The 21,373-nt window shown below is 43.7% G+C and overlaps 1 protein-coding gene across 2 annotated transcripts in view; it reads left to right on the forward strand.

The window, feature by feature from the left end:
- Positions 1-21,373, forward strand: part of LOC126336842 (protein Wnt-4-like) — a 608,644-nt gene that overhangs the window by 461,067 nt on the left and 126,204 nt on the right. For both annotated transcript variants that reach the window (XM_050000923.1, XM_050000924.1), the window contains exon 4: positions 18,743-18,977. In XM_050000923.1, coding sequence (XP_049856880.1) covers positions 18,743-18,977 — 235 coding nt within the window. The remainder of the gene's footprint in view (positions 1-18,742; positions 18,978-21,373) is intronic.

Genomic DNA, 21,373 nt, shown 5'->3' on the forward strand with positions numbered 1-21,373 from the left:
TCGAGAGATACACACATCAAAAAAAGTTTTGCATCACCTCGATCACAGAAAATTGGGATAGAGATCAACATAAGCATAATTTCCGCCCTTTTTATTGCTCATGAAAACCACGCATTGCGTGTTGTACCAACACACAGCGAGACCTTCAGAGGTGGTGGTCCAGACTGCTGTACACGCCGTTACCTCTAATACCCAGCAGCACGTCCTCTTGCATTGATGCATGTCTGTATTCGTCGTGGCATACTGTCCACAAGTTCGTCAAGGAACTGTTGGTCCATATTGCCCCACTCCTCAACGGCGATTCGGCGTAGATCCCTCAGAGCGGTTGGTGAGTCACGTCGTACATGAACAGCCCTTTCCAATCTCTCCCAGGCATATCGACAGGATTCATTTCTGGAGAACATGCTGGTCACTCTAGTCGAGCGATGTCGTTGTCCTGAAGGAAGTCATTCACAAGCTGTGCGCGATGGGGGCGCGAATTGTCGTCCATGAAGACGAATGACTCGCCAATACGCTGCCGACATGGTTGCACCATCGGTCGGAGGATGGCATTCACGTATCGTACAACCGTTACCGCGCCTTCCATGACCACCAGCGGCGTACGTCGGCCCCACATAATGCCACCCCAAAACAGCAGAGAACCTCCACCTTGCTGCACTCGCTGAACAGTGTGTCTAAGGCGTTTAGCCTGATCGGGTTGCTTCCAAACATGTCTCCGACGATTTTCTGGTTGAAGGCATATGCGACACTCATCGGTCAAGAGAACGTGATGCCAATTCTGAGTGGTCCATTCGGCATGTTGTTGGGCCCATCTGTACCGCGCTGCATGCTGTCGTGATTGCAAATATGGACTTTGTCATGGACGTCGGGAGTGACGTTGCACATCATGCAGTCTATTGCGCACAGTTTGAGTCGTAACACGACGTCCTGTGGCTGCACGAAAAGCATTATTCTACATGGTTGCGTTGCCGTCACGGTTCCCCCGAGTCATAATCCGAAGGTAATAGTTATCCACTGCTGTAGTAGCCCTTGGGCGACCTGAGTGAGGCATGTCATCGACAGTTCCTGTCTCTCTGTATCTCCTCCAGCTCAGGACAAAATCGCTTTGGTTAACAACGAAACGCCTGACACTTCCCTTATTGCAAGCCCTTCCTGGCACACAGTAACAATGCGGATGCGATCGAACCGCGGTAGTATTGACCGTCTAAGCATGGTTGAACTACAGACAACACGAACCGTGTACCTCCTTCCTGGTGAAATGAGTGAAATTGATCGGCTGTCAGACCACCTGCGTCTAATAGGCGCTGCTCATGCATCGTTGTTTACATCTTTTGGGGGGGGGGGGGGGTGTAGTGACATCTCTGAACAGTCTTAGGGACTATGCCTGTGATACAATAGCCACAGTCAACATCTATCTTCAGGAGTTCTGGGAACCAGGGCGATGCAAAACTTTTTTGATGTGTGTATGTGTTTTGGCAAAGTGAACTGTACTCTGCACAGAACGTAAGACTACATTTTTTTTAAATGGAAACTACGCTTATTTTAAATAACCTCTTTCGTGGGCAAAGCTCTTTACTCCGCATTTTTGTAGCGAATGAGCGATTTTGAAAGGCTGCAAGATATTTATATACGGACCTCCAACCGCCTTATTTAACTTTAAACCCTTTCCAGTCATCAATTTCTTTAGATGTAATAATTAGAAGTCAAAGGATGCCGAATCTGATCAGTTGGATGAAATCTCAGAATAGCACATGCACGCAACGTCCTCAGTTATTTGTTGTACGTATTCCAATTTCTGGCTTACCCTCTACGGCAACATCAATTACAATGGAAGATATTCCTTGATGTCTTAACTCATGTCCGGCCTTCCTGTGCTTTCTTCTTGTTAATGTTTTTTACAAGTTCCTTTATTAGTCGATTCTGGGGAGAACCTCCTCATTTCTTACCTGCTCGATCCAAGAAATTTTCAACATTTTTTATAGCACCATATCTAAATACTTCCAATCTCTTCTTTTCCGGTTTCCCCATAGTCGTGCCGTCCGTTGTGACCGAGCGGTTCTAGGCGCTACAGTCTGGAACCGCAAGACCACTACGGTCACATCCTACCACGAGCATAGATGTGTGTGATGTCCTTAGGTTAGTTAGGTTTAAGTAGTTCTAAGTTCTAGGGGACTGATGATCTCAGATGTTAAGTCCCATAGTGCTCATAGACATTTGAACCCATAGTCGTTGATTTTCTTCCACATAGTGTCATGCTCCGAACTACACTCCAAAATTTCTTCATCAATTAAAGATGATGTTGATTGTTACTACAATTTTTTTACTTCTCCTAAAGAATTTTGGTCGTCATACAATTTGGGTACATACGCTATTAAGCTGATTGTACAGTAGTTCCTACACTTATCTGGCCTTGCTATCTTCGGGGTTGTGTCACTGGTATTTCTCCTAAAATCTGATGGCATGACACCAGGCTCATATATTCTACAAATCACCTGAATAACCGGTTAGTTGGCAAATTCCCCAATGATTTCAGAAATTTCGAGGGAATGTTATCCATCCCTACATATTTCACAATCTCTAGTAACTCCGTCTTCTATTCCTCTCCCTACCCCTGCTATAGGTTTCCAGTCCTTCGTGAGGCCTTCTTATTCTGGGAGTCATTCTGTCCTTGCATTCGTTATCAGCTTGAATACTATTTATTAATACTATTTAAACGTTGTTTCCTCTCTATCGCGGGGAGATGAATATCAGGAGTTTCCTTTCAAGGGTAGAAATAAACTGATTAGGAATATAGTTAGAAATTACGGCTCAACATTGACTCGATCTAAAATACTACGTGTAGATTAAAATTCGAATAGTAATAGGTATCGCAGGCATAGTTCTCAAAGTGTAGCGAAAACAAGAAATTTCTGCAGGAGTGATTTGCAGCCACAGCACAATACCCAAAGCTGTGTGTTTTGCTTCTGTATCTGGTCGTTGTCCGTCAAAGTTGGCTACAGTTTTCACCACGGAACAGTACCACACTGAACAGCATCACACCGCTGTCATCAGTCGATACAAAAATTCCACCGAAACTGACGACCTCACTGGTAATCAGTTGCGTGGTCGTAGATTTTCCAATGGATTCGACAGGTGCATTAACAGACCAAGTAATAATCAACATAACCCATAAATATGTATGTACATTAGTAACATTTCTTGTCGATTATTCCCCAGTGGCAACTCACATTTTTGGTCTGGAATTTTTTTACCGGTTTTCTGTTTCAAATACAGAACTCAGTTGACAGAATTTCCAGTAGTATTCTACGTAGTGAATTAAATAGTTATGTACGTAAATTTAAGTCTAATGTTGGTTGTGCTCGAAACTTTTAAGCGTATACATCTTTATAACCTAACGCTACTCTTCATTTATTCATTCCTGGCTAGTCCCGTGCCTTTTGCTGCGAAGAAAGTTGTTATAGCGGAATTCAATCGTTTAGAGGCAGCTGGTGTTACGACACGAGTCGCCTCTAGCCAACGGGCGACGGCTTTAGTTGTATTTAAAAAGCCTAACGATATAATTTGAATTATATCGATGCTAAAGCACCTACTAATGCTCATTCTAATGGAGATGTTATTCGAATCCATGGCAATAAAAGCTACTGACAAAGCTATTAAGAGGCCAGTACTATTTTAAGACAGATTTAGCTGTCACTTGCGAGCAGTTAATTTAACACAAAATCAAAGCGTTTTATCCTATACTATAGACCATTAAAATTGCTACACCACGGAGAGGACGTGCTACAAACGCGAAATTTAACCGACAGGAAGAAGATGCTGTGATATGCAAATGATTGGCTTTTCAGAGCATTCACACAAGGTGGCGCCGGTGGCGACACGTACAACGTGCTAAGATGAGGAAAGTTTCAAACCGATTTCTCATACATAAGCAGCAGTTGACTGACGTTGCCTGGTGAAACGTTATTGTGATGCCTCGTGTAAGGAGGAGAAATGCGTACCGTCACGTTTCCGACTTTGATAAAGGTCGGATTGTAGCCTATCGCGATTGCCGTTTATCGTATCGCGACATTGCTGCTCGCGTTGGTCGAAATCCAATGACTGTTAGCAGAATATGGAATCGGTGGGTTCAGGTGGGTAATACGGAACGCCGTGCTGGATCCCAACGGCCTCGTATCACTAGCAGTCGAGACGACAGGCATCTTATCCGCATGGCTGTAACGGATCATGCAGCCACGTCTCGATCCCTGGGTCAACAGACGGGGACGTTTGCAAGACAACAACCATCTGCAAAAACAGTTCGACAACGTTAGCAGCATGATGGACTATCAGCTCGGAGACCATGGCTGCGGTTACCCTTGACACTGCATCACAGACACGACGAACCTAGGTGCACGAATGGCAGAACGTCATTTTTTCGGATGAATCCAGGTTCTGTTTACAGCATCATGATGGTCGCATCCGTGTTTGGAGACATCGCGGTGAACGCACATTGGAAGCGTGTATTCGTCATCGCCATACTGGCGTATCACCCGGCGTGATGGTATGCGGTGCCATTGGTTACACGTCTCGGTCACGTCTTGTTCGCAGTGACGGCACTTATAACAGTGGACGTTACATGTCAGATGTGTTACGACCCGTGGCTCTACCCTTCATTCGATCCCTGCGAAACCCTACATCTTAGCAGGATAATGCACGACCGCATGTTGCAGGTCCTGTACGGGACTTTCTGGATACAGAAAATGTTCGACTGCTGCCCTAGCCAGGACATTCTCTAAATCTCTCACCAATTGAAAACGTCTGGTCAATGGTGGCCGAGCAACTGGCTCGTCACAATACGCCAGTCACTACTCTTGATGAACTGTGGTATCGTGTTGAAGCTGCATGGGCAGCTGTACCTGTACACGCCATTCAAGCTCTGTTTGAGTCAATGCCCAGGCGTATCAAAGCCGTTATTACGGCCAGAAGTGGTTGTTCTGGGTACTGACTTCTCAGGATCTATGCACCCAAATTGCGTGAAAATGTAATCACATGACAGTTCTAGTACGTTATATTTGTCCAAGGAATACCCGTTTATCATCTGCATTTCTTCTTGGTGTAGCAATTTTAATGGCCAGTAGTGTAATCATACGCTCCCGAGATATATCAGTTATCTACACACCCGGAAAAATTAGAACACCCTTTTTAGACGTTTCCAATTCACTCAAGATTTATTGTTGCAACAGTGCAGATGAAGTACATGAATCGATTACATTTACAGATTAATAGCACAAGCGGCTCTAAGGTACCCATGCTGAAACACTCATATCAGTATGGTGTAGCCTTCACGGGCGACAATTCAGGCGTTGACTTTGTCATCCAGTCGATCGTACTGTCGTTGGATACGTTATGCTATGCCTGATCGAAATGTTCGTGTAGATCTGCAAGAGTTCTTCTTTGACGTGTCGCACGAGTCATTTATTGTCCCAATACATCACACACGTGCACGACTGGAGACAAGTCCGCAGATTTTGCTGGCCAGCTTATTTGCTCCACGTCTTGCGGAGCACGTTGAGTTTCACGCACAGTGTGTGGGCGAGCATTATCCTGTTGGAACAACATATCACCTTCCTGTTGCAAGAACGGAAATGGACGGGTCTAATAACATTCTGCAAGTACCGAGCGCTGGTTAGCGTCACCTTCAGAAACAGCAAAGGTGAACGAATGTGTAGCTTATCGCACGACTGTCCGTAACGCCTACGGTGGGGAAAATGTGCCTTGGAGGAATGCGCTCTACGGGACAGCGCTCACCAGGTCTGTGTCGTACGCGCGAATGACCATCACTTGCGTGCAGGCAGAATCAGAATCTGCTTTCATCGCTGAAGACCACGGTGTGCCATTCCGTCTTCCAAGTGATCTTTTGACGGCACCAGAACATGTCGATGAGTGGAAGACTGGCCTGAGGTATGCGTGCCCTTATTCCCACCCCACTGCTAATATAGTTTCGCAACAGTTCGTGTTGACACGTCTGCACTCACAAGCCCTGTTATCTGTGCTGTGGTAGCTGTACGATCTGCGACTGCTGCCCTTACAATACGACGATCCTAGCGTGCGTCTGTTCTGCGTGGAACTCCAGATCGTTGTCTAGGGATGTGAGGATGTTCGTGAGGCCACTGATACCAGCATCGTCGCACCACTGACGCTGCACGTCCAACGTGCGTTGCTGTTCTCCGAAAGGACCACCCCGTCACACCGAAGGTTGCTATTTGACCCCTTTCAAACTCGCTCGGTTGGCTGTAGGAAATACTGGTAGGTCTCCATGACACGGTTGCCTGTTTGCTTCACACGTCTGCATCACACTGAGCCCTCTGGCTGTGAGCATTCCCTGATAAAGCATAGACACAGATGGCGCTGTGATAGCTATGCCACTACGCTGTCTGTTGGGGGACGACGTTGAAACCATTCTCAGTACATCTCAGGTGGCATATGCCGTCATCGTATCAAAATCGACGCCGCCTCTCTAGGTTACTACTTTTTTCAGCAGTTTATGTTACTAGACGGATTACGTGGGCGTAATACCGTGGTGCCAGATGCAGGTATCCTATTTAATGGCTTCCAAGGGAAATAAAAGTTTGATTTTCCATATTTTATGTAACTATTGACGGAATTTAATAATTTATAATTTCGTAATTATCTACTAGTAAAGAGGTATATTCTTATGTTAAAGGTTTAACATAGTAAGTCAAGTATCTTGAGACAGTATAAATGTCGCGTTTAAGAAATAGTTCACGCAGGAGGATCGTACAAACATACCGTCATTTGACCATTGCATAGACTCCCTTATGGAGGACATCTTAGCAGGTGTCACTGACGTAGAGTAGCGATTGTAAGAGTTGAAAACAAAAAAGTCGGCAGGTCCGAATCGATACCAGTTTGGTTTTACAACAAATAGTATTCTACGGCATTGTTCCCTTACTTAGTTTGCATTTATCGCAAATCTGTCGCCCAGAACAAAGTCCTAAGCGACTGGAAAAAAGCACCGTTGTGTATAAGAATGGTTCAAGGACTCCGAAAAATTACGGAATAATATCCTTAACATTGCTTTGCGTCAGAATGTTCTCAGTTGGAATATAATAAATTTCCTTGAAAGGGAAAAGGTTCTGCCACACATCAGCACGAATTTAGAAACCATCGCTCGTGAGAAACCTAACTTTCCCTAGCTTGACCTGCGAACTATGGGTGAGGGGCAAAAAACTGACTACATATTAACATACCCTGAAGATCCAAAGAAACTGGTATAGGCATGCAGAATACGGCGCTGCAGTCGGCAACACATTTATAGGACAACAAGTGTCTGGCGCAGTTGTCGGATCAGTTACTGCTGCTACAATGGCAGGCTATCAAGATGTAAGTGAGTACGAACGTGGTGTTGTAGTCGGCGCATGAGCGATGGCACACAGCATCTCCGAGGTAGCGATGAAGTGGGAATTTTCCCGTAGGACCATTTCACGAGTATACCCTGAATATAAGGAATTCGGTAAAACATGAAATCTCCGATATCGCTGCGGCCGGAAAAAGACCCTGCAAGAACTGGACCAACGACGACTGAATAAATCGTTCGACGTGACAGAAGTGCAACCCTTCCGCAAATTGCTGCAGATTTCAATCCTGGGCCATCAACATGTGTCAGCGTGCGAATCATTCAACGAAACATCACCGATATCGGCTTTCGGAGCCGAGGGCCTACTATCGTGTACCCTTGATGACTGCACGACGCAAAGCTTTACGCCTCGCCTGGGCACGTCAGCACCGACATTCGACTATTGATGACCTTTTGCCTGGTCGGACGAGACTCGTTTCAAATCGTTTCGAGTGGAGGGACTTGTACGGGTGTGGGACAACCTCATGAATCCATGGACCCTGCATGTCAGCAGGGGACTGTTCAGTTTGATGGAGGCTCTGTAATGGTGTGGGGTGTGTGCTGTTGGAGTGATGTTGGACCCCTGATACGTCTAGATACGACTCTGGCAGGTGACACGAACATAAGCATCCTGTGTGATCACCTGCATCCATTCACGTCCACTGTGCATCCCAACGGACTTGGACAATTCCAGCAGGACAATACTACACCCTGCACGTCCAGAATTGCTACAGAATGGCTCCAGGAACACTCTTCTGAATTTAAACACTTCCGCTTGCCCAAAAAACGCCCCAGACATGAACATTATTGAGCATATCTGGGGTGCCTTGCAACGTGCTGTTGAGAGATCTCCTCCCCGTCGTACTCTTACGTATTTATGGATAGCCCTGCAGGATTCATGGTGTCAGTTTCCTCCAGCAGCACTTCAGACATTAGTCGAGTCCTTGCCACGTCACGTGGTGTTGCGTTACTTTTGCGTGCTCGCGCGGGTCTACACGATTATAGGCAGGTGTTTCTTTCGCTCTTCGTTGTACCAAGTCTGGATACAGTTCTTCCACGTTGTCTGCCACCATGTCTGAGAGGTACTTGAATGTGCAGTCTACTGATATCTTCAAAGCTGCTTGACACACTTCAGACCTATATCCAGATGTTCCACAAGAGGTACATTTTGCTAAATGGTTATGGCACTGGTGTCGCTGATGTCATACAACACTGACTTCAGACAGGAAGCTGTTGGAGACGTGTCGGGATAACAAGTCTTTCCTTGAAATTTTTATGTCAGATCGGGCAGGTGTCTGTAACTGGGCTTGGGGACTACGGGTTGTGCTAGTTGCAGACACCTGTGAGGGGTCCTGTAGGGTAGCTGAGGACCAAATAGGTCTTTTGAGTGCCCTGATGATGGGAAGAAAAGTTTCTAGTGACGGTTCTTTGGGTTTCAGGATATCAGGTCTAAGACAGTCATTAGGAGTATGCACTAAAATGATGTCTCTAACGAAGAAATCAATGTAAGATTGCATGCATTTGGGGTTACTGCACTGAAAATGGAAGTCGCGAGATAAATCCTGTAGGCGGGCAATCCATTCTGTGTATGATTGTCCTTGCAGTTTATGACAACTAAAAACTTGAGGGCGGCTGCTTCCAAGTGCACTTGAGAGTCACAGTGTCCAAGCTATTGAGAGAGAATCCTGATTGATGAAATTCCTGTGGAATCGGCACCTGGCCCAAGAAACTCACTCAGAGGGCACTGGTCTGGTCTAGTGGAGCAATAAATACCATTCGGCGCTAAGATACAACGGGTACTATTTTCGATCATGTGTCTTGCGGAAGAGAATGAGTCCGCGTGGCCCCCAGCCTCATGCGACAGTTGCGTCACGTCCTCATGAACGGCCAGAGCATTGCCGTCTGGCTTACCGAAAATTTTCCCTTGTACTTTAGGCACCTTCAAAGCAATGACGTTATGTTGATTGCTGACTTACAGGTCTTCAACCGCATTACCCATGTCTGGAACTTGCGGTGAGTCAAATTTAGAAAACGATTCGTTGATGGGCATGCCTTCCACACTTCATTAAGAAATCCAACAATAATGCTTTATCGTGCAGTTTATCACAAGACAGGTTCAAAATTTTGATCTCAAATTTTATTGGAGAATGTACGTGGGTTGAGGATGGAGGAGGGAAAGGATACAGAGATTGACGCACTTAGTAGACAGATACTGGAATACATTCGACAAATAACTGAGGACGAAGTCTAAAATGCTACTCTGCGATGTAGTTCATGGTGGGCTGCATCAATCTAGTCACAAGGGTGATGACTCAAAAAAAGAGTTGAATAAGTGTGGCCTTGCGTTTTGTATCCCACTCACAGTGTGGAATGGTGCAATAAGATCCTGCTCCGATATCACAGGAGTATCGTACATCATTGTCGTCATAGCAGAAAATAGCGAAGACGTGTAAGAACTGGTGACCGTGGTCGACATGGAACGCACTTCTTCAACGAATCCACTGATTTGGGTGTTTGGCATCCATGCGCTACAGCATTTTGTATCAGAATTATTAGTAGCTCCATCGTTATGGAAGCGCATTATCTGCGAAATTTTAGTTCTACTTAGTATGATAAGGTAGGGTAAATTTGGGAAAAATAAGGAAGATCAGAACTGTTGGTCTGATTATCAGTGGTTAAAATCCGACGATCTGATCACAAATCATCCAAACACAGACATTCGCACTGAACTTGTTGTTGTTTGCTGCTAATCACATGCAAAGCCGAATGTTCGTCTCTCCCAGATATAAGTTGTTTTAAAAAAATGGTGCTCCACAACAGCCAAGGGTTTCATGAAAGACATACTATAACTATAGGTCTACGATGTCAAATTGTTGCTGCAATACGTATACACTTAAGTAATTGCATCTCTTTTGAATGTTTACTCTGTCTATAAGTGTTAATGCTACGTAAATGACAATTTTTTTTAGTTTATACTTCTCCGATGTTTTAATTGTGTGTGTTCTAATCCGACCACAAGAGAGAATGTTTCTGAAAAGACTATTCTTAAATGCTGGATCACAGCCTTTGTACTAACAAAATGTTTCATGAATCACCTTCTGTGCTTGAGGAGATGGTTTCCAGACAGAGCCAGTTACGTTTTCGGTCTTACCTGCAACATGGCTGTGAGCCCTGGATGAGTGTGTCACTCCTTTCATGGTGTTTTTTTGTGGGAACGTGATAAAATTTAATTGCTTAAAGGACAAAACATAAAAATGCAGTAAATGAAGCAGGGCAAAAGGAATACAAACGTCTCAAAAATGAGATCGACAGGAAGTGCAAAATGGCTAAGCAGGGATGGCTAGAGGACAAATGTAAGGATGTAGAGGCTTATCTCACTAGGGGTATGATAGATACTACCTATAGGAAAATTAAAGAGACATCTGGAGAAAAGGGAACCACTTGTATGAATATCAAGAGCTCAGATGGAAACCCAGTTCTAAGCAAAGAAGGGAAAGCAGAAAGGTGGAAGGAGTATATAGAGGGCCTATACAAGGGCGATGTCCTTGAGGACAATATTCTGGAAAAGGAAGAGAATGAAGATGAAGACGAAATGGGAGATACGATACTGCGTGAAGAGTTTGACAGAGCACTGAAAGACCTGAGTCGAAATAAGGCCCCAGGAGTAGACAACATTCCATTAGAACTACTGACAGCCTTGGGAGAGCCAGTCCTGACAAAACTCTACCATCTGGTGAGCAAGATATATGAGACAGGCGAAATACCCTCAGAATTCAAGAAGAACAAAATAATTCCAATCCCAAAGAAAGCAGGTGTTGACAGATGTGAAAATTACCGAACTATCAGTTTAATAAGTCACGGCTGCAAAATACTAAAACGAATTCTTTATAGATGAATGGAAAAACTGGTAGAAGCCGACCTCGGGGAAGATCAGTTTGGATCCCGTAGAAATGTTGGAACACCTGAGGCAATACTGACCCTACGACTTATCTTAAGTTAAAAGATAGATTAAGGAAAGGCAAACCTACGTTTCTAGCATTTGTAGACTTAGAGAAAGCATTTGACAATGTTGACCGGAATACTCTCTTTCAAATTCTAAATGTGGCAAGGGTTAAAATACAGGGAGCGAAAGGCTATTTGCAATTTGTACAGAAACCACATGACAGTTATAAGAGTCGAAGGGCATGAAAGAGAAGCAGTGGTTGGGAAGGGAGTGAGACAGAGTTGTAGCCTATCCCCGATGGTATTCAATCTGTATATTGAGCAAGCAGTGAAGGAAACAAAAGAAAAATTCGGAGTAGGTATTAAAATCCACGGAGAAGAAATAAAAACTTTGAGGTTCGCCGACGACATTGTAATTCTGTCAGAGACAGCAAAGGATTTGGAAGAGCAGTTGAACGGAATGGACAGTGCCTTGAAAGAAGGATATAAGAAGAACATCAACAAAAGGAAAACGAGGATAATGGAATGTAGTCGAATTAAGTCGGGTGATGCTGAGGGAATTAGATTAGGAAATGAGACACTTACAGTAGTAAAAGAGTTTTGCTATTTGGGGAGCAAAATAACTGATGATGGTCGAAGTAGAGAGGATATAAAATGTAGACTGGCAATGACAAGGAAAGCGTTTCTGAAGAAGAGAAATTTGTTAACATCGAGTATAGATTTAAGTGTCAGGAAGTCGTTTCTGAAAGTATTCGTATGGAGTGTAGCCATGTATGGAAGTGAAACGTGGACGATAAATAGTTTGGACAAGAAGAGAATAGAAGCTTTCGAAATGTGGTGCTACAGAAGAATGCTGAAGATTAGATGTGTAGATCACATAACTAATGAGGAGTTACTGAATAGAATTGGGGAGAAGAGGATTTTGTGGCACAAGTTGACAAGAAGAAGGGACCGGTTGGTAGGACATGTCTGTGGCATCAAGGGATCACAAATTTAGCACTGGAGGGCATCGAGGAGGGTAAAAATCGTAGAGGGGGATCAAGAGATGAATACACTAAGCATATTCAGAAGGATGTAAGTTGTGATAAGTACTGGGAGATGAAGAAGCTTGCACAGTATAGGATAGCATGGTGAGCTGCATCAAACCAGTCTCAGGACTGAAGACCACAACAACAACAACATGATTAAATTAAAGAAAAAACACATCACTAGTCGTTTTGAGTTGTAAATTAAGATTGTTCACTTCACTTTTTCGGCAATAAGTTTTAATATACAAAACTAGTACCGATTGTAGAACCTTGGTTAATCATGTTAGACATTTCGTCGAACATTGACATCACTTCTGTTTTTGTTTCATAATTTTACTTGTAATATCTGTGTCTTTCTTGCACGCTCGACATTATGTCGCAATTTTTAATTTCACCGACACTTTGCTCACTTCCCAAGTCATCCATCGTGGCTGCCTTCACTGTTACCGCCCATGATCACGTGGGCAGCGCGTGTGATTCGACAGCAACAAAACAAGTGCCTTTCACATGATAGTCAGAGAAGTACAGTGTTGTTCTGGACCATCCTTTTCTTTACTGTACTTTTATAATCAAACAGCCACACATTTTACCAATAACGTATTTGGAGAGTGGAGGGATGGATTTTATATACTGATGGTCGTTTGGACTGAATGTTACCTTTATTTAAACATTTAATAGAAAATAAGTCCGCACATGTCTTCGAAATGTCCGGTTCCTGGTCATTGGGACCAGCGGACGGTGCAAGTGCATAGCAATTGTGGGCGGAATGCAACCAGACACCACACACTGTTTACTCTGAAACAAAGATTGTATAAATAACATGGGTTTTACTAATTGACACACTGCTTACGGAAACTTTGCAGCTTTTGCACGTGGAAATATTTCAAACAATCAGTGGCACCTCAACACAAGAAAACCCATCAATTGCAATAATTTAAACAATAAATTAAAATGTTTCATTCTCCTTTAAAAGAATTTAGTTTATGTAAAACACAAAATACAAGTGCCTCCAGTAACATAATCCAAATCGTAGATGGACGGCGTCCTTAAAAGGTGTAATAACGAATTCTCAACCTCTCAAAAGTTTCTGATCGCCACACAAACACACCCCACCAGGAGGCAGAAACGGATAATCAATACAAAGTACGAGGGCTGATAGGAAAGTAAGGTCCGCGAAATGAAAAACTCAGTGAAAATCAAAAATTTTTTATTCGCAACAGTTAGCCGCACCTTCCAGCAACATCTCTAAATAGACGCCGCTCCGACTTAGACATTTGTCGTGGCGTTGTGCAACCTTTCCAGTACCCTCGTCATAGAAAGCAGCCGCCTGTGCTTTCCGTCAGTTATCTACGCTGGTTTGCCTTTTGTTGTTTGTGCCAAAATGTTGTCTTCGTAGGCAGGAGTTCATATGAGGAGAGATGAACAACGGAGGGAGCTAATTAAGGGCTGTATTGTGGCTGATCAAACACTTCCCATCGAAAACGTTGCAGGAGCGTCTTCATTGCCCCTGTAGAATGCGGCTGAAAATTGTTTTCAAGAAAGAAATGCATGATATTTATGTTATGTGGGTTGCATAGCTTCAGGCTAAATCTCTCACCAGAGCGACATGCTTGGAGGGATACACTTGTGTTTTAGGCATTTCTACGTGATCACTTTGCGCTCTAAACTGAAAAGAGCGACGTGAAACGATCGACAGGCACATTAAAGACACTGCCCAACACATCTGTGCAAAGTTCCATCGCATTTTTACAGTGGCTTCCATTTCGCGCCTAATCGGACCTTACTTTCCGAATACGCCTCGTAATTATTGGTCAAAACATCAATAATAAGGCTGGTTGGATCACACACAATAACTCTGCCTTATCTCCAGTTATTAAAGTTACTGGTAACGTAACCCCACCACTATAACCATTTGCCACGCTGTGGCACAGCTATTGCGTATTCTACACAAGGCGTTAGATGATTCACAACGTAGTTCGAAGTATTGACTTTTTTTCGTGTATGGAGCACGGAAAAGACGATAATGCTCTGTGGTCGCTGAAATTAATCTTGTCTTTGTGATCCCTACAGGAATTACACGTAGGTGTCTGTAATACATTCCTATATTACTCACTGTTCTTTGAAGCTTTATAACTACGTGTTCACGGGATAGTCGGTGTCTGTCTTCAGGCGTCTTCCGTTCCAAGGCAGCACAGTCCATAATTGGTATGCCAATGAAGAAGTCATCCCCCGACGCACCAGTTTGAAGACACCCTTTTGGTAAAACACTGTACCCTGCTGCATGAAGAATTTCGTAACTGCCTGCTGAGAATCCTTGTTCGACAGGAATCATCGACCTTTGAAGTCCTTTTATTAAGGGACTGATGGCGTAATAATATCGTGGGGGGGAGGTCAGGACTACAGGGCGAATGCTCCAGTGTCTCTCACTTGAGTTAGCGTCACTTCTGCGTTACGACATTTGCGATATGGGGACAAGCGTTATCATGAAGCAGCAGCGCCACTTGTCGCAGTTTTCTCGGACGTTTTGCCTTAATTGCACTCCGTGTGTTCTTCAGCGTTGCGCAGTATCGTTCACTAGTTATGGGGACGCCAGGTGCCTTGAAATCAAGTAATCCCAGATCGACAGGCGTCTTGTGTCGAATCGCGACCAGCATGGAACCTGACGCACCTTCCCATAACGATGGTTTTCGACAGACATGTGGCCCCATACACATTCTCCATTCTCCGATGGATGTCTAACGATGTTTGTCCTTCGGTAGCCAAGGAAAGGATAACATCACATTGGTCCTGTTTGGATGCATTTAGTAGTAGCATCGCTATAGTTCAAGTTTCCGCATTTACAGCACACATGTCGGAAAGACGCAAATGTGACACAAATGTATTGGCTACATGTCGGTGCTTATATGCCCGCATCGGAGTCGCACTAAGTTGCTTATACGGTGCAGCAACACTCTCAGACGCAAACTTCTTGATGGCCCCATTATGGTAGTAAATGAAAATCTCGTAATTTCATTCTGCCACAGTAAATTCTACAGTGATACATGTGTAACTGAGTGGTAGAAGCCCAGTTACTGAAAGATTAGAGAAATCTATGCACTTTCAAACCTATCTTTGATAATGGCGTTACATTTGTATCTACTCCTATATTCTGCAAACCACTGTGTGGGTACCTCCTATAGTACCGAGTATTAACTTGTTTTCGTGTATGGAGCACGGAAAAGATGATAATGCTCTGTGCTCGCTGAAATTAATCTTGTCTTTGTGATCCCTACAGGAATTACACGTAGGCGTCTGTAATACATGTCTATATTACTCACTGTTCTTTGAAGCTTTATAGCTATATGTTCACCGGATAGTCGCTGTCTGTCTTCAGACGTCTGCTATTTCAGGTTCTTCGGCATCTGATGCTCTCCCGTTGGTCAAACGAACCTCTGACCATTCACGCTGGCCTTATTTGTATATGTTCAGTATCCCTTGTTCTGTTTCGTATGGGTCTCTCAAGCTTGAGCAGTATTCTAGGATGACTTCCAGGATTGTATTGCAAGCATTCTCCTTTGTATTATGATTACCTTTCAGCATCCTATGAACGAATCGAAGTTTATCACCTGCTTTACCTGCGGTTGTACCTATTTGATCTTTCATTTCCATATCGCTAGAAATTGTTACACCTAGATGTGTATGAGAGCTGACTGATTCCAGCTGTGATTCATAAACATTTTTGCTATCGACTAGTACATTTTTGACGTTTTGTGAAGTATGCATATTACATTCTTAAACATTTATGAGAAGTTGTCAGTCGTTGTAGTACTTTGAAATCCTATAAATATCTGACCGAATATTTATGCATTTTTTTTCTGAGTGCTTCATTATAGGCACTGCTTCATATACAAACAGCCTAAGGTTACTATTAATAGTGTTTGCCAGTTTACTTCGAGGGACTATCACCCCAAAAGTAATGCCTCCGAATTTTTTATTCTGTTCTCACAATCGGTTGAGGTATTACTTGTCTTGTATATTACTCAGTCATCTTTCCTGCTTCGCTGACTCAAGTTGAAACTCTCTGCAGCTAGAGGGGTCCGAACAGTCGCGTGCAACGTGGAGGAGTGAAACTTGACTATTTCGGTGTCGGTGCTTGAAAACAGCATGCTGTAATAGAATTTCAAATCGTGCCTCCAACTCAAATCATTTGTCAACAATTTCTTTAGAGTTTTGAACGTGTGGGTGATGGGATCCTAACGAACACGGTGACAGGCGATGAAACCTGGTTTCACCGTTTTGATCCCGAAAACATGAATGGGGCTCCAACACAAAGGTCCACCGACGCCAAAAAATTCTGGTCCATATTGTCAATAGGGAACTCACGTTCACAGTGTTCTGGGGTTTTCAAGAAGTGGTGCATTTGGAATTCATGCCCAAAGGCATCCATATGAACCCTGCAAGGTACTGCGAGACTCTCACAAAATTAAAAGCACGAATTCGAAACGTTTGGCCACACATGCAGCACCCTCCAGTTCAGCATGACAGTGGCAAACCACAAACGAGCGCTGCGACATCTGGAACAAACCGACGCCTTGGGTTCCCTGTCATCGATCGTCCTCCACACAGTTCCGACTTGACTCCACCAGAGTTTTATCTATTTCCAAAACTTGAATAATACCTTCGAGAACTTCACTTTGACAGTGGTGAAACAGTGAAAACAGAGGTGAGGCTGTGACGCCGTCAACGAACACATTCCGTGTACTCCTGTGGCGTAGTGAAACGGGGCAAAACATTAAAGTCACTTTTTCGTATACGTTGCGAGAAACGGCGACGGAAACTAGTGTGATCTGTATTAGGCGTGTGCAGCAACAGCGACAAACCGAAATGGTATTAACGATTGGTTTAAATGCTTGACAGGCATAAAAGTAACTGTTGATGATATGTTGAGTTCTGGTTGACTGTCAGCAAGCGTAATGGCAGACAAGTAAGACAAAATCTGGCATAGAAACTGCAACTGTGAGAAATGAGGATTCTATTACATTACTGAAATTTATAGGCATTTGACAGAACTACCAAGCAACCAGAGCCATATTACATTATTGGTATATCTGATGATTACAATAAATTTACGTTAGAATGTAGTGCCTGATAATTATATGTGTTGCAAGATGGCTGTATAAACCGCAGCACTTTTTCTCTGACGATCCCTGCCAGGCTATCATATGCGTTTCATAACAACAGACCTCTTTCAGTGCAGGTTACAATGTCTTAGAAAGTCAATGATATTTTCTATATTTTTTGTATTTTATGGCATGGGGATAGTTGTGAGAGCGGAAACTTGGTTTCTGCGTATTCTTAGCCTTTGACAAAGATAGTTTGTGATCACTGTACCATTGAACCGAAAGGAATACATGATGTAAATGACCTTCTGACGTTGAGACCCACGATCGAGGCCCATCTGTGGTGGAGGTTAGGAAATTCCTGTCATGTTAGATATCCTATACCACATGTCCAGGCTGTATTCCGAGGATTAGCGAAGGGTGTATTTACGCCACCATTGGTAGAGAATTGGATATCGGGAAGATCTTCTACTGATTTGATTACCGACCGAAGGGCAATACAATGGAAACCACACAGTCATTTAAATAAATATTTTTCAATTTAGAGTAAGAATGTGTGTTTCAAATTCGTTTTACATTTGCAACGACACTGTATATAGGGCAAAAATCTAAGAACTAAAGAGTCGGAAATAGGTCTTAAATTTTGTCGCTATCTTACTGGAATGAAAACCATGGCTGTAGTACTCGTAAGGTTCCGATTGGTTGCAGTTTTATATTAGAAACCTTATACTTAAGTGTTGTGTTGTTTAATAACAACGATTAGGTCACTCATTTTAGTAACGACACTGCTGACAGACTTGCACCAAGGAAGAAGTGCGAAGAACGGCTGATGGCAACACCAGAAAACGTGGAAAACATGGAAATCCTAAGCCCACACGGCTCAACCACTGCATTGCTGAATAGGATACCTATGGTTAAATTTTAGTTTATGAATAATGTAGTTCCTGCATGTCATATAATGCTCAGCGGACTCTCATCCCCCGCCCCCACCCGAAAAGCGTCGCATTTTAATGCTAGCATAACCTGTCATCACATCCAAAAGCGACTTGGGGGCATAATTAATAATTAGCAGTTTAATTGATATGTCCCGACAGTGCTCATATTTGACCTTGAAATGACACTGTCTCATTCGCCTTGTGCCACTGCGTCCGATGGCTCACAGTATTCTTTCCTTCACCGACATGTCCTCCTCAGTGGTGCTGCGAGCGCCTAGGCAGATCTGTTGCGCAGTGTAGCCTACTCGCCGGCAGTGAGCGCTTGCGGTCGGCGTGTTGCAGGTACGCGGGAGCAGGCGTACGTGTACGCGCTGTCGTCGGCGGCGGTGGCGCACGCGGTGGCTCGCGCATGCGCGGCGGGCACCCTGCGCCAGTGCGGCTGCGCGCTGCCGCCTCGAGACCCGCCCAACGGCAACTTCAAGTGGGGCGGCTGCGGCGACAACCTCAAGTGGGGGCTCAGCTTCGCGCGCCGCTTCACCGACCCGCCGGAGAGGCGCAGCGCCAACGAGAAACCAAAGTAAGCACGCCCTCCTCGTTCCCGTCTTAGCGCAATTTGAAAAACCCAAATACGTCGATAATCAATATGTATTATAAAAGTAAGTGTACAATGTGTGTGCCAGTAAACTCAGAAACGAGTGCCGGTACGATCAAGGGAGTTATATACTGTGGTAACCTGTATCCCCCATCCCTGAAGAAGGTTGTTTTTACCTCAAGCGCGTGCATTTGAAGATATAAGGGCTAGGAAGTTTCACCCTTTAAAAATGTATAGAATATTCGGGGGTATTCGAGAACATTTGAGAACATTCGAGAGCATTAGAGAGTATTCCAGAATGTTCTGGAACGTTACACAATGATCCCCGATGTTCTGGAATGTTTGGGGATAGTCTGGAACATTCGGGAAGATTCCAGAATGTTCGGGTGCATCCCAAAACATCTCAGATCATTGTGGAACATTCCTGACCTCTCTCAAATGTTGTGGAATGTTGTGGAATGTTCTGGAACACTGTGGACCATTCGAAACCTTTTTCGTTTGTTCTGTAATTCGCCACTGGTGGGGCTACCGATTGGTAAAGTCCTGTCGTGGGTTAAGACGCCAGTTTCTTATCAGTGACGAAGGAGGAACCGAAAAGTAATGCAGTGTATGAATAAAAACAAACAGTGAAGTGGAAGTGTAAAAGTGATACAGTGACTGTATATAAATCGAAAATAAAGTGTGAAAAGTGTCATTAGCGTATTTTCTAGTACAAGTTTGATTTGACTTACATTTTAGACAACGCCCAAACTTAAAAGAGGAGGAGATCTTACCAGCGGCGAAAGCAAGAACAACAGCGAAAAAACGAAACAGACGATGAGCGCGAAGTACGTTTAAGTTCCCAACGAACGAGAATGAGCACCATGACAACCACAGAAACCCAAGAACAACGAAATAAACGGACTGAAGGCTCAAGAACTGCGACACAATCTTACGATAAAAGACTGCGAACTCAAACTAGCCATAAAAATATCACCGTACGAGAAGCGCGGACGAGGACATGTAAACAGTACCACCTAACAAATGAAGGATTCCACTACGACCTAACAAAAGATATAATAAACATAAACACACCGTAACTGGAAAAATTGGTAACATCTGCCAATGTATTTCGACAATATCATCCAAGCTGAATTTCCCAAACCACAAGATGATGTGGAACTGTACGACATAGTAATGAAAAACATGATTCACGAATAATGTGGGCCATTAACCCCCAGTTCGCCATGTATAAGTGATGGAAAATACACAAAAAACAACCCAAACGTTGCTTGAACGACACACAAAGTTGATGCTGTCCCACATACAGAAGACGATCACAGAAGAATTCTGCAGCAACGAACTGGAAATAGATAATCAATCGGTAGTACCAAATTACACACTATTTTTTCCGAAATGTTCGAAGAACACACAAACGTTGAATGCTGCATTCAGTGAAATCCATCAAATACGTCTGTAAGTATCTGAACAAAGGGAGTGACATGACAGTATTACAAGTAGCCAATGACAGCGAACAACAAAACAGAAACGACGAAATCCTCATGTACCAAATGGGAAGATACATCAAGAGCAACAAAGCAGCATGGGGGATTTTCCATATTCGCATATACGAACGCGAAGCAACTGTGCAACATACATCCGTACATTGGGAGAATGAACATAGAGTTAATTTCAGAAAAGACACCACCAGAAAAAGTGCAAGCGAACCACCTCAGAACACAACATTAACAGCTTTTTACCAACTGTGCCAAATGGATCGATTCGCGAAAACATTAATTATTATATGATGACTTCCCTACCTGTTATACGTGGGACAGAACAAGAAAAAACTTCCAACGACGGAAACAAGGACTTCCAGTAGAAGATCATCTAGGAACCAAGAAAACTGACGCACTAGGCCGAGTATACACTGTACATCCGAACAACATCGAATGTTTCTATCTCAGGACGTTGCTAAACGAAATATGGGGACAGACAAGTTGCACAGATATCAAAACTGTTGATGGTTACCTGTGTCAGACGTACAGAGAAGTATGCCAACGCTTAGAGCTATTGGAAAACGACAACCACTGGAAATTAACACAACAAGAATCCTAAATCACAGCCTCGGCTGCACAAATGAGAGACTTATTCGCCATAATTCTAACAACTTGTAACCTATCGAATCCAAAACAGCTCTGGGACTTCTTCAAAGAGAGTACGAGTAATGACGGAACTGACCATCGAATTCAGCGACGACGTCTGCGATGAAACACTCATTCGCCTAAAATATAAATGTTTAGCCATAAACAACCAGACGTTAGTACAACTTGGGGTGCAAGCACCACGAGAAGGTGCTATCAGAGTGCTAAACTTCGAAATTACAAAGGAAAAAAGCTACA

Source organism: Schistocerca gregaria, chromosome 2 (assembly GCF_023897955.1).
Source record: "Schistocerca gregaria isolate iqSchGreg1 chromosome 2, iqSchGreg1.2, whole genome shotgun sequence".
NCBI classification, from domain to species: domain Eukaryota; kingdom Metazoa; phylum Arthropoda; class Insecta; order Orthoptera; family Acrididae; genus Schistocerca; species Schistocerca gregaria.